The sequence below is a fragment of the Onychostruthus taczanowskii genome, unplaced genomic scaffold, assembly GCF_017590055.1.
Source record: "Onychostruthus taczanowskii isolate IOZ18803 unplaced genomic scaffold, ASM1759005v1 scaffold5, whole genome shotgun sequence".
NCBI classification, from domain to species: domain Eukaryota; kingdom Metazoa; phylum Chordata; class Aves; order Passeriformes; family Passeridae; genus Onychostruthus; species Onychostruthus taczanowskii.
In genome coordinates this window covers 15,902,520-15,915,004 of record NW_024502568.1, presented here as the reverse complement: position 1 = coordinate 15,915,004, position 12,485 = coordinate 15,902,520, and the positions used below count along the sequence as shown (strand labels likewise).

Genomic DNA, 12,485 nt, shown 5'->3' with positions numbered 1-12,485 from the left:
TGTGTTTCTTTTTCCTGTAGTCTCATTTCTTGTTTCATTAAGGTTCTGCTGGGTTTTCTTATTAAGTTTACAGGAAAAGTCTTGAATGATTATACTCATTAAGGCAGTCTTTTATGACCTTAGTAAAAAACAAAACAAAGCCATCTAGCCTCAAATGAATCTGTATGAATATCAGGTTTTCTCATAATCTTCCTTTTCCTATTTCAGATGACTGTAAAGAAAAATCAAATTAAAACTGTAAATATTTCAGTAGTTCATCATGGTATATTATTTTGAAAAGTTAGGCTTCTTTGGATATTAAACCAAAGAATATTACTAGTGGGTAATAACTGCATTTTCCAAAAAAAACCCTAATATCTTTTTAGAGATGAACCCCAGAGGAGAGGGCTGATCCAGCCCGAGGCATTCTGAATAGGATTTTTTTATGTGGAATCATTAATAAGATGAATTCAGAGGAATGACTTGTGAAAACACAATATGATATTAATCCATTAATGACTGAATGAGACGGTTATGCACCATTCTTTAGGCAGTTTAATAATTTATATGATCTTTAAGTCCATAAGAAAAAAAACAATTCAGTTGTACCAGTGTAATTAAACACAATTAATTGTTGGTGATTAATTTATCTCATGTTTAGTATGGCTTGTTCTCTTTGCAGGTATTAAACCTGTATTATAAACCAAAACCAAACACTGTTAAATTGTCAGAAAAATTTTTGTTTGCCTGCTTCAGAAAATTGATTGTTCTCTTTGCAGGTATTAAACCTGTATTATAAACCAAAACCAAACACTGTCAAATGGTCAGAAAAAAATTTTGTTTTACCTGCTTCAGGAAATTACAATTATAAAAGTCAGCAGGGACCAGAATGTTTATTATATTTTTTAATATATATTTTTCCCCTTCATTAAATTCATTACAGTCATCTTGTGGGAAGGTACCTGCTTCAGGAAATTACAATTATAAAAGTCAGCAGGGACCAGAATGATTATTATATTTTCTTATATATTTTTTTCCCCTCATTATATTTGTGACATCTTGTGGGAAGATTTACCCTCTTGAGCCCAGGTTTTGCAGGGCTGGGGCAGCACCTTGAGCCCTGTTAATGCTTTAGCATGATTTGGTTTCGTGCCTGTGATCTTGGATTGGACCTGACAATCTTGGAGGTCTTCTGCATCCTTCATGATTACGGGATTTCCCCTGACTTGTGCCCTGCCTGCAGATTTGGGGTGGTGGAATTCACAGTTTCTGTGGAATGTGGGCTCTGATGAGGAGAATCTGCCCATTTCTGTGTAAATGCACTGGGGTTTTTTTGTAGTTCACACTGCAGCAGTGCAGGGAGGTGTCTGCAGGTTTGGCTACCCTGATTGGGATAAATCCTGCAGAGCATCCAGGGTGATCAGGGAGCAGAGCAGAGAGCTGTGCAGGATGATCAGATCTAGCCCAGAGAGGAACAGGTGGCTCGGTGGGTCACAGACTTTAATTACCTTGCCATGATTGAGGCAAACATCTTTGAGGGAGCTGTTTCAGGCTGTGCCTGTCAGGGGGATGGAGCAGGGACTTCCCAAGGTCACCCCCATCCCTGGAGTGCCTCTCCAGCAAATCCCTGCCTGCAGGTGCTCGTTCCCTCTGCCTTTCCCCACGTCCTGGTGGCTCAGGAGAGGTTTCTGTGGCAGGGCTGTCTCAGCTCCTGCCCTCTGTTTAATCCTTTGTGTTTCTGCCTCACCCAGCGTGGGAGCTGGGCTAATTGAGTTTTAATTGACAAGTGGAAGCCCGCTGGTGATTAGGCAGTGCTTTGGCTAATTAATTTAGAATGGAAGAGTGGAGCTGTTGTGGACACCCAGCTATAGCCAATGGACCTGATCTCCTCCTCCTGAAAAGAGGCAAAGTGAACGTGACAGAAGATTAATGTGTTTTCTAACAACTCCCAGACTTTATTAATGAATCACATTATGTTCAGCTGAAGTTTTGAGCCAGAACCTTTCTCATGTTGTGTTCTGTCCGTCTCTTTAAATCTTTATTGGGCTTTCCCAGCAGAGGAAGGAAGGAAAAAATAGGGAAATAATGTACCAGTCTATAAGCCTACAACGTTATTATTTTTTTAATCTCCTTCCCTTTGATTTGAAAATCCTCATTAGCAAGAGTTAGCTTTCATTAGACTGTCAGAGAGTGTAAGTCCCCAAAAAGCTTCTGTGCATGTTTTATTGAACAGTACTGTGCCACATAAATGCCAGGATTACTTAAAAAGACAGAGAAGGTTACAAAATTCAAAACAACATATCAGATAATTTATTTAGCAGCTGAACCATCATACACCTCACTCTGGCAGAGATTTTTACTGAATATATTTCTCCCTGTAGCATTGCATTATGAGGAGCTTCTTCAGACACTAAAGATACCAGAATCTGGTATTTTACCAAAGTGTGCTATTTATTCTATAAACCCTTTATCTATTAATAAATAATTGACTTGTTTTACATGAATAATTTTATAAAAAATAATATTTCAAGCCTTAATGACACATCTCAGCTACTTTTTAAATTTTTCTTATATGCTTACTGATTCTCCTGATTATGTTTTCCACACTGTTGATCAGCAGGGGTGGTGCTTTCCACATTTTTCTGTGGGAAATTTTACAGTTTGCTAGCAAGCTGCTTCTCTGAGATTGGGAGCATTAAGACCAACCTGTGGGTGTTACAAAGAGCATTGCAAGGCTTCAGCAGGGACAAACTCTTGCCTCCTGAAGGTTGGATGGAATTTGGAGCCACCTGGTCTAGTGGAGGGGATGGGAACAAGATGATCTTTAAGGTCCCTTCCAGCCCAGATCATTCTGTGATTCCATGATTCCTCACTGGAAAATATGCTGAAACCTTTAGCAGTCCATTCCAGCCCAAATTAAATCTATTTGCATGTGTTAGCCACCAGCAGGAAGCAGTGTGGTCATGGAGAGCAACATTTCAGGTGGAATTTCATAAAACCTGCCTTAAGCATCCCTGCATTCCCAAAGGCACAGGGCAGTGGGATTGCTGCAGCTCTGGGAGCTTCAGCCAGAGCAGTCTGCAGGAACTAAGATGTATTGAAATTCCTGGAGTCAATTTTGATCTGCCTTATAGCACTTAAAAATTCAGCCAGTTTGCACTCCAGCATGAAGAATGGAATGAGTTACCAGCAGAGATGCTTTTCATTTCCAGGGGAGGCCAGTGCCTCGACAATGTGGGACAACAACGCTTGGATTTTCTTCTATGACAACAGTACTGAAGGAGAACCTCCCTTCCTAATCCAGGATTTTATCCATGCCTTCCAACCAAATGCCAAACTTATCATCATGCTGAGGGACCCTGTTGAAAGGTGAGCATGAAAATAATAATATTTTTTAGCTCTCACTCTGTTGGATGCAAGTAAATATTCACGTGGTGTTTGAGAGCTACTTGGTTGTGATAAGAAGGGTTTTTATTCTGTGTATTTTGGCACAGGTAACAGTGATAATCTTTTAAAGAGAAGCATGTGAGTGTGAATGCCATGAGTGCCATGCCTGGACTCCTGAGCTACTCTGAAAAAAATAATTTTTAGGTTTCCAAATGCAGTCTAATGCCATTGCCTGAGCTAATATGGCCTGGTTCTCAGCAGGGCTCTTTAGACTAGGCGGGCACTGCGTCTCCAGATCTCAGCAGAAGTAGTCCTGGGAAATGTTTAATTTCATTTAAGTAGTGAAATCTATGTTTTCATGGGGTTTGCAGTTCAAACCGATTAAATAATAATGATTAAGAATGATTAAGTAGCTCGGGAGTCAGAAAACGATACAATTTTTTAATACTCTTTCACATGCTTGGTGAGACAGTCATGTAAAGTTTCACTGGGCATTTGTACCTTGCACAGCCAACAGCTACAGGAGTTCATCCTTGGTCTTCCTTCGTTTGCAGGTAAAGGGCTTGGCTTTTCCCAAGGTATGGGCTGGTTTAAATGGCTGTGGAGAGTCAGGAATGTCCAGCTTTCCACTTGCATTTCACTTTTTCTCTCCAGTGTTCCTCCAAATTTCTGGCAATTCCTTCCCACTGTGTCCTCTGAAGCAGGATAATAATGATGAGGGTGATGGGAAGGGTGGGGGGGATGGAGGCAGAGTCCACAAGGATCAGACTGAGGCGGGGGGTGAACTCCTTCTCACTGTAGCTCCATGGGGATATTCAGAATACTTGTGGCAGGGTCAGTGCTCAAGGGCAAAGCACCAGAAAAACTCAGGGAAGGAAGGAATGGGATGCAGGTGATGGTGGGGATGAAGATGATGGTGGGGGATGCAGGTGATGGAGGGGATGCAGATGATGGTGGGGATGAAGATGATGGTGAGGAGCAGGCTCTGGTGGCTCTGGGAGAAGAGCAGACCCGTGCTGTGTGTGCAGGCAGCCCGTACCCCGTGCCCAGCAGCTTCCAGAGCTGGAGTGGTGCTCCCCAAGGAGCTTCCCTGCTGGCAGGACTTGGCTGTGGTGGGAGCAGGGCTGGGAGATGCTTCCCAGCTCCTGTGGCAGGAAATGCAGCTCTCCACATCAACAGTGTCTCCTGACCCCAGGAGTTAACAGATGGTAATTTTATGCAAGAGAGTGGCTGAAGTAGCTTCCTCATGTAAATTAGTGACAAACTCCCTGATTGCCTTAACCACCCTCTGTCGTGGAGGTGTAGCTCTTTGCCAGCTTTAGCAGGGGTCACAGAAAAAGTCAGCTTCATCTCCTTGACTGTGTTTATGACAAATTGGTTCCCTTTTGTTCGTCTGCATTCCTGATGGCTCATTGGAGCTGCAGGAGCAAAAGCAGAAGGGACAGCCCAGGCATCCACTGGTGGTGACAGGCAGTGGGACAAGTTCCTTGGAGCAGCCAGGAGGGCAGGGGGCTGGGATGGGCTCTGATCTAACCTTCACAAAGTCTGGGCTAGCCCCAGCTGGGAATATTTGAATGACATATTTTTTTGAGATGGTTTTGTCAACTGGTGTCATTATTTCATTGGAATGGACAGAGGTTGAAGGGAAGGACTTCAAGTAGCTAGAACAGCTGAAATCCTAATCAGCAAAGGCAGATGTCCTCAGAATTAAAAACAGATGGGAAAAAAAAAGAAAAAGAAAAATGGAAAGCAAACCTCAACTGCCCTGCAGAGGGAGAACATGTCTCCAAGAACGTAGTTTTTCATAAGATGCCAATGAGTCTGAAAAATGATGCATTTCTGTTGGTGGATGGTAAGAAACACCAAGCAGTCATATTAAACCTCTATAGTGACACTTCAGCCTGGCCCATACTGTACCTGATGCCTGCTGGCTGATTTTTCCTGGGAAGAAGCCTTTCACCACTCAGTCCCACCATTCCTGGGACAAGCTGGGTCCTGATATCCACATTTCCTGCAAGCAGGAGATGCTGTTGTGTGTCTAATTTAGGTGAACTCAGCTGGCCTGGTCCTTCAGCTTCTCTCTTTCTTCTTTCTTTTATAATGAACAGAGAGTCTTCATTTGTTTCACATGGGAATTAAAATTCTATTCTTGCAAAACACTGACATAAATAATGAGTGCTGAGGGGCTATTCCTGTGCTTAAGTGCTTTGTTGGATTAAGGCCTAAACTTTCCAAATGAGGTGTTTTTAAGCACCCACAGAAATGTAGGCAAGTTAAAGGATAAATAAACTGAGTGCAATTCAAAAGGTTACTGCAGTAATAAGTGAGACTTAAATAGATTGGTGTTTTTATTTCTTAAACACCTGTGCTTTTTTGGAAGAGGAAGAAAAATATGTAAGATTTCTGGAATTTTATCAAGAGAAGAGTGTTGTGGAGGCATCTAATCTGTGCTGTAAACACACCTGGGGAAGTGATTCCTCAAGTGATACAAAATTGTTTTCAAAATCCTGTGGTATTGTTGTGGTTCTGGTCATTCTAAGCCTAATTATGAATGGAAGTTAAAATACCATGTTCAGCAGATCTAATATTTATCATGTCTGATAATTTCCGTTGTCTCTTTAAAACATGTTTGTCTTGCAAAAGCCTAATCAAGGTTTCAGGGCTTAATGCTAAAATTGATATTTTTCTTGCGTGTAGGTTTTGGGTTGTTTCACTGCATCACCTGCAAAGGAATTTGAATTTACATTATCTTTTTAAAGGGATTTTAAGTAAATGTACAACTTGTGCTAAAAGTGTGCAATGAGGGGATAATGCTTTGTAACTTAGAGAAACTCCTGCTTCATCTTAAAAAAAAATATATATAAATTCAACAGGTAGACTGCTGTAAATTGGAAGTTTTTTGATGGAAAGTCAATGGAAGATTGGAGGTGAGGCTTCCTGTGAAAGGAATGGGAAATCTGGACTCTTTTTTAGTCATGACTGTAGCCAGCTTGGTAGTAATATAAGAGATACTCTTTCTAACCCACCTAAAGTTAAAGTTTCTAAAATCAGCTTTAATCTTTAGAGACAAGGACTGTTCCTGACCATGGAACACCAGGTGTAGAAGGGCAGCAACATCAGCTGAGACCAGCTCTGTTCACAGAGAACATGAATTTAAAGTCTAAATTTTGCCTTCAGGAGAAAATATTGGCTCATATGATTTCTAGGGTCAGGTCTCCAGGGATGCAGGCCTTGAAAGTGGGGATGCTGTTGAAAATCCCCTGGAGAGGGTTTTTCTGTGAGCTAAAACTCATTAAAATTAATGAAAAAAATGTCACTGGGTGACAGGCTGTGGGTGGGACGGTTACACACACGTTCCCTTCCCCTGGATTCCTGTAGCTGATTGGAATTGCCAAATCTTGTTCTTCCATCCCCTCATCCCCTCACTGCCATGTTTTCCCCTGACAGGTTGTACTCTGATTATCTGTACTTCGCCAGCGCCAACAAATCCGCGGAGGATTTCCACGAGAAGGTGGCGGAATCCCTGCAGCTGTTTGAGGGCTGTGTGCTGGATTTCTCCCTGCGAGCCTGTGTCTACAACAACACCCTCAACAACGCCATGCCAGTACGTATTTCCAGGCACTTTTGGCTCCTTGCTGCTGCCACCCCATTCCTGATCCAGGCCAGGAGCCTTTGGCCTTCTCGGCCACCAGGGCACACTGCTGGCTCGTGTCCAGCCTGCTGTCACCAGTGCCTCCAGGTCCCTTTCTGCCTGGGCACTGTCCAGCTGGACAGCCTGGTGGAAGGGTTGTTAAGACAACAAAATCCCATGCAAGGAAGCAGTGAGCAATCAAAACTTTCTCCCTCTTCATTTGTAAAGTGGAGGGTATAAATATATATGTAGACATGTAAAAGATGGTGTGGGGGCCCAGCTGTCTCCTCAGCCTGTTCCCTGCTGAATGCCAACAGGGATAACACAGCTTTCCTATTGTGCAAGTGCATGGAGAGCACATTTAGTGAAGATTACAATTTAATGTGCAAGCTTTTTGCAGATGTCTCCAAAAAAGTAGTTCTGGCAAAGATCTTTGCAGTACCAAATTGCCTCAAAATCAGAATAAATTATATGTTCCTTTGTAAGAAAAGGCTACCAATAACGAGATAAAATCTTTTTTTTTTTTTTTTTTTTTTTTTAATTGTGCATGCCAGAAAATTGTACAAGAAAACACAAAAACTGCTGGCAGGGGAATGGATAAGTATTACAGGCTTACAATTCCAAAATTCTCAATTTTAGCATAGAACTGACTTCAGATTTTGCTCGAGGGCAGAGAATAATACAGAAGAGATGGACTGGAAGTATCTCATCTGGCCAGTTTGCCATTCAATCCTCTTTTATTTGCTCAGGCTGTAAAGGATTTGGAGGGAATAGTTCCCTCCTTTGCCTGTGGGGTGAAGTTATTGCCTCTTCCTCTGGACAAAATAACAGTACCAGAGTGTATCCCATGGGCTGGGGTCCTGCAGCAGCAGAGCAGACAGGACACTGCTCTCACTTACCAGGTAGGCTGGAGCTGCTCATCCCTGACTGTAGCCCCCAGGGCTTTCTCACACACCAGTTGCTGCTGGGCAGCATCACAGAATTTTCCAGCCATCTGCTTGCACAAATGTATTCCTTCCAGTGTGGCAGAGAAAGGCAGAGAGAGAACCAGAAGGAAAGATTTTCCTCTTATGTTCCTCTTCAGGGTGCACATCTCCCATTTGTTGTCCTCTTTAACAGCCCTCTTGAAGAAGATGCTTTTGGAAATGAGCAGAGGAGGCCTCTTTCCTTCCATAGAGCCACAAGCAGGTGCTTGTAATAAAACCCACATGCCAACTGTGCTCCTCAGTGGCCTTTTTTAGCTTCTTCTCCAGCCAAGTTGCTAAATCTGTTGTGCTCGTGGTTTGCTGCGCATTGAGAAAGTGAGGATTGCTGTCCCTGCTGAGCTCATTAGGCTGCTAATTCTGTGACTGTGCCAGGAAAAGAAGGGGTTTGCTATTTGTTAATGTGTTTCTGAAACCAGAGAGGTGTCCTAGGCATCCTGGCTGCTGCTGGATGCTAAGAGGGAAGAAAGGGGTGTTTGGCACCTGGAATTAGTGGAAAGAACATTACCCAGAGAAAGGCACAGTGAGCGGGGTGATCCTAGTTGTGTCCTGCCAGCACCTGAAGGAGCACACAAGGAAGATGGAGAAACTATTCACAAGAGCCTGGAGTAAGAAAAGAAACATTAAACCACAAGTTTGCCCCAGTGCTGAGTGGAATGTGGCGCTGACTGAGGGCTGGGGTGCTGCCCTGCCAGAATGATCCCATCTTAGCTTGGTGTCTTCATCAAATAAGAGGTTCCAGATTCTGGTGTAGCACATCTATAAAGAAATCTGATAAATATGGAGACTTATGTTATAAACAGCCAAAGACACACATCAGAATCACACAGGATAATAACAATACAGCAATAATTCAAAATAAGGCTTTTTTTTAGGGGAATTTAGGTATCATTGTAGGTCATGGGGCAGTGTCAGGAGTGAAAGGAGCTGTTGTCTGACTTGATGGGCTCTGTGGTAATGCGAGCTGAAGATGCTAAGTCTCTTTTATGAAAGATGCTTATGACTTGGGATTCATGTTCCTTTCCTCTGAGCCTGAAGGGATTTAGAAAAATATTTATAAGCACAGTTGGAGGCTGGACTTTTTAAGAACACCAAGGCTATTCTTTTTATGTTTCAACTTGTTATGTAAAATTGAGGAGGGAAGAAAAACAGAGATAAGGGGAGGAGAGGCTGAAAATCTGCCTTTTCCCCTCTCTGGTCTGACTCTCTGGGTACTCAGACAAGGCACCATCAGTGCTGCTGCAGCTGAGATCTCAGCCTAATTATTGCAATCAGAGGATGCAGCAAAGTGCACCCAAATCTAACACCTGACAGCGAGGCAGAGTCTTTGTCCTGCTCATGGCAGTGTGACCTGCTGCAGCTGAAAATCATAGAACCATTTATGTTGGAAAAGACCTGTAAGGTCACTGAGTCTAAATTTTAATGCAGCACTGCCAAGCCCACCCCTAAACTATTTCCCCAAGGTGCAATCAAACTGAAATAAACAGCCTTAGGGTCTGGAGAAGGGGCAGGACTGAGCATCTTCCCTTGACTCACTGTTCATCTGCAGGCTGAGAGCCCTCAATGCCTCCACGAAGGCTCCAAGCACAGAGAGCTCGGATGTGAGGTGGCTGAGCATCCTTCTACAGAAAATTGTGTCTGTGCAGCACTTTTACACACACCTGTGGCTGCTGCAGCTTGGTAAAATGACATCTCTCACCAGCAGAAAAGCTGTTTGCAAAGATTTCTTTAAGCTGTTCAGAAAACGAGAGGAAGATGGAAAAATATTCACATACTGTCTTTCTGTCATTCCTTAAAAGCACATTTTGGGGATTTTTTTTTTTTGCCCCAGATGACAGAGGTGGGTGTTGTTTTTTTACAGCTAGTAGTGTTGTAAGGTGAACTAATTTGGGTTTTTTTTGTAATTACAGGTGAGGTTACAGGTCGGGCTCTATGTTGTGTATCTCCTGGACTGGCTGACAGTTTTTAACAAAGATCAGATCCTTGTTCTTCGCCTGGAGGATCATGCATCAAACATGAGGTACACCATGCACATGGTGTTCCAGTTCCTGGATCTGGGTAGGTGCTTGCTGCCTGGTTTAAGTGTGCAAAATCATTATTATCCTTCTCCTTTTAGGTTAGTTTTGCTTTATTAAGGGACAAAAAGAGAAGCAGAGGAATTTGGCATGAAGGATACATTCATCTCATTGCCTGCAGTCAAGCAAACTTAAATTCTCAAATGCCCAGTGTTAGAAGATTTTAGTAAGAGTTTATAAAGGAAAAAAAACATCCAGACCACTCAGAATGCAGGGATTTATCTTCCCACACAGAAGCCAGCCCTGCTTCTGAAGGCACTCAGGGCTTGTTTGCCATGGGCTTACGGAGATGCAAAGTTATCCTCCACAATTTTAACAAACTGAAGTGCTACCAGCCCAGAACCTAAATCTGAGCATGATGAAAGGTTGTGTCTGTAGCCGAGGAGAAGGGGGAAATTGTGTTTTTGCTGTGTTGATTGAGACATCTGTTGCTAATCCTCGGAAGAAACGCCGGCAGACAAAACGTTGCCCAATGTTGATTTGACAGTAGCAAGAGAATGAAAATGTGGCTGGAAAATTGTCTGTCTGGTCCAAGGATTGGTCTAGATGATGAGAAAGCTTGGATGTAGCAGGCTGAACAGATGAAAAGCTTGGCATCTGCTTCCTGAATGTGGTTTGTGCTGGAAAACTCCCTAGGTTTTTATCTTGCTGATGCACATTTATTCCCAAAGTGGGATGTCACTACACCTGTGTCCACTTTGGTCCCACTGCCAGCCTCCAAAATAAACAAACCAGGGCTTTCCTGAGTGCTGAGTGAAGCTTTTGTGGTTTCTGTGGGGTATTAGTCAACTCACACCACGAAATGAAACAGCAGCATAAAATACCTGCAGTTCCAGAATGGAGGGGAAGTTGTCTTCAATCACAGGTTTTTTTTTTCTGAAAACAGGTGTTTTCCTCCTAGAGTGATTTATGCTGCTTTTTATAGAGATGATTAATTAATAGGAGTGGAACATGTATTATTTCCATATTTACCAGTAGTGATTTATTTTACTGATCTAAGCCTGTATTCAATATTCTGAAACACTGTGGCTGCTAACAAAAATTACATTTTTCTCCCCATGGAAAACCTTCTGATTTAGTCATTAGATTTCTTTAGGATGGGCATTTTTGGGGAAAATTTTTGAAGATAATATTCTCTGTTTCCACAGGACCTCTGAGTGAGAAACAAGAAGCTCTGATTACCAAGAGTCCTGCATCCAACACCCGAAGACCTGAAGACAGAAGCCTGGGCCCAATGCTGCCAACCACCAAGGCAATTTTAAGAGATTTCTATAGGCCTTTTAATACAAAACTGGCACAAGTTCTTTTTGATGATGCTTTTTTATGGAAGAGGACATAATGTGTAAATTTCTTGCCATGACTACAGTGCTTAAAGGAGTTTTTATTTTTTTAAATTCTATTTTTGTGCGTGGATACTTTACATTTTTTTTCCCATTCCAAAGAGCAGCCGATGGATGAGCTGAGTGAGAGTCTCACCTTCAGCCAGCACACATCTCAACAGCTCTACCACATTTTCCTTGGGAGAAAGGAAAGCATCTTGCTTTAATCAGTTTATTGCAACTTCTTTCACCCCAGCAAAGGAGTGGACAAGCATTAGGACAATGATGTCTGACACTCTTCCACAGGGGTGTTGAAGTGGAACCTTCTCTGAGATGCTGCAACACAGAGTCAGCATCAGTTTCCTACAATTACACTTATAATCTCTCATTTTCAATATATGTTATTCACTCATTTTTTTTCCAAGCAATCAATGTCATTTAGTCATTAAAATTTTTAATTGAATTCAACCTAAAATTCTGTTTCTTTTTGTCAGCCTGTTTAGAAATGGTCTGCACTAACACTGAGTGTGTTTCCTTAATTCTGAAAGAAAGATGAAGTGCACTCATTTAATTTCCAAGTCTCATTTATATCTTCAAGATAAATGGACTTTCCTGGCCACAGTTCTTGTAAAAGAAAATTTTATAATCCAGGTGAGAATGGATGGCTGAAACCTAAACAGGCCAGTTTGGTGTTTAGCATACAAATTCATTGCCTTACGTATTTTGTTCATGTAAGTATGAATATGTATAATTTATTCATATCACTCACACATTTTCACAGGAAGCAACTTTTATTTAAAAGTCCATTCCTGGCCATGAACAGTTTTATGGATATTTGTGTTAAATTCTGTAATCTATTCTCCATTGTGAGGGAATACACATTTTAAAAGTATATGAAATTTTGCTATTAAAATCGTAAATAAGAAGGATTCTCAGTACCTTACAGATAGGATGTGTTACCTGAAGAATTCGGTCATGTATTTCTCTCTTCAGGAAAAATGTCTATAGTTAGTTAAAGAAGTTGAGATATGCAGACTTGAGGAAAAAAACCCCAACATTTTGAAAGTTATGGAGAAACTTTGGACTACCTGAAAGTCTTTATTTGACAAAA

The 12,485-nt window shown here is 42.0% G+C and overlaps 1 protein-coding gene across 2 annotated transcripts in view; it reads left to right on the top strand.

Moving 5' to 3' along the window:
* Positions 1 to 11,849, top strand: part of CHST15 (carbohydrate sulfotransferase 15) — a 44,737-nt gene extending 32,888 nt beyond the window's left edge. For both annotated transcript variants that reach the window (XM_041415917.1, XM_041415919.1), the window contains exons 5-8: positions 3,192 to 3,348; positions 6,814 to 6,970; positions 9,891 to 10,038; positions 11,204 to 11,849. In XM_041415917.1, the coding sequence (XP_041271851.1) occupies positions 3,192 to 3,348; positions 6,814 to 6,970; positions 9,891 to 10,038; positions 11,204 to 11,394 (653 nt within the window). In that variant the 3' untranslated portion in view covers positions 11,395 to 11,849. The remainder of the gene's footprint in view (positions 1 to 3,191; positions 3,349 to 6,813; positions 6,971 to 9,890; positions 10,039 to 11,203) is intronic.
* The last annotated feature ends 636 nt before the right edge of the window (positions 11,850 to 12,485 follow it).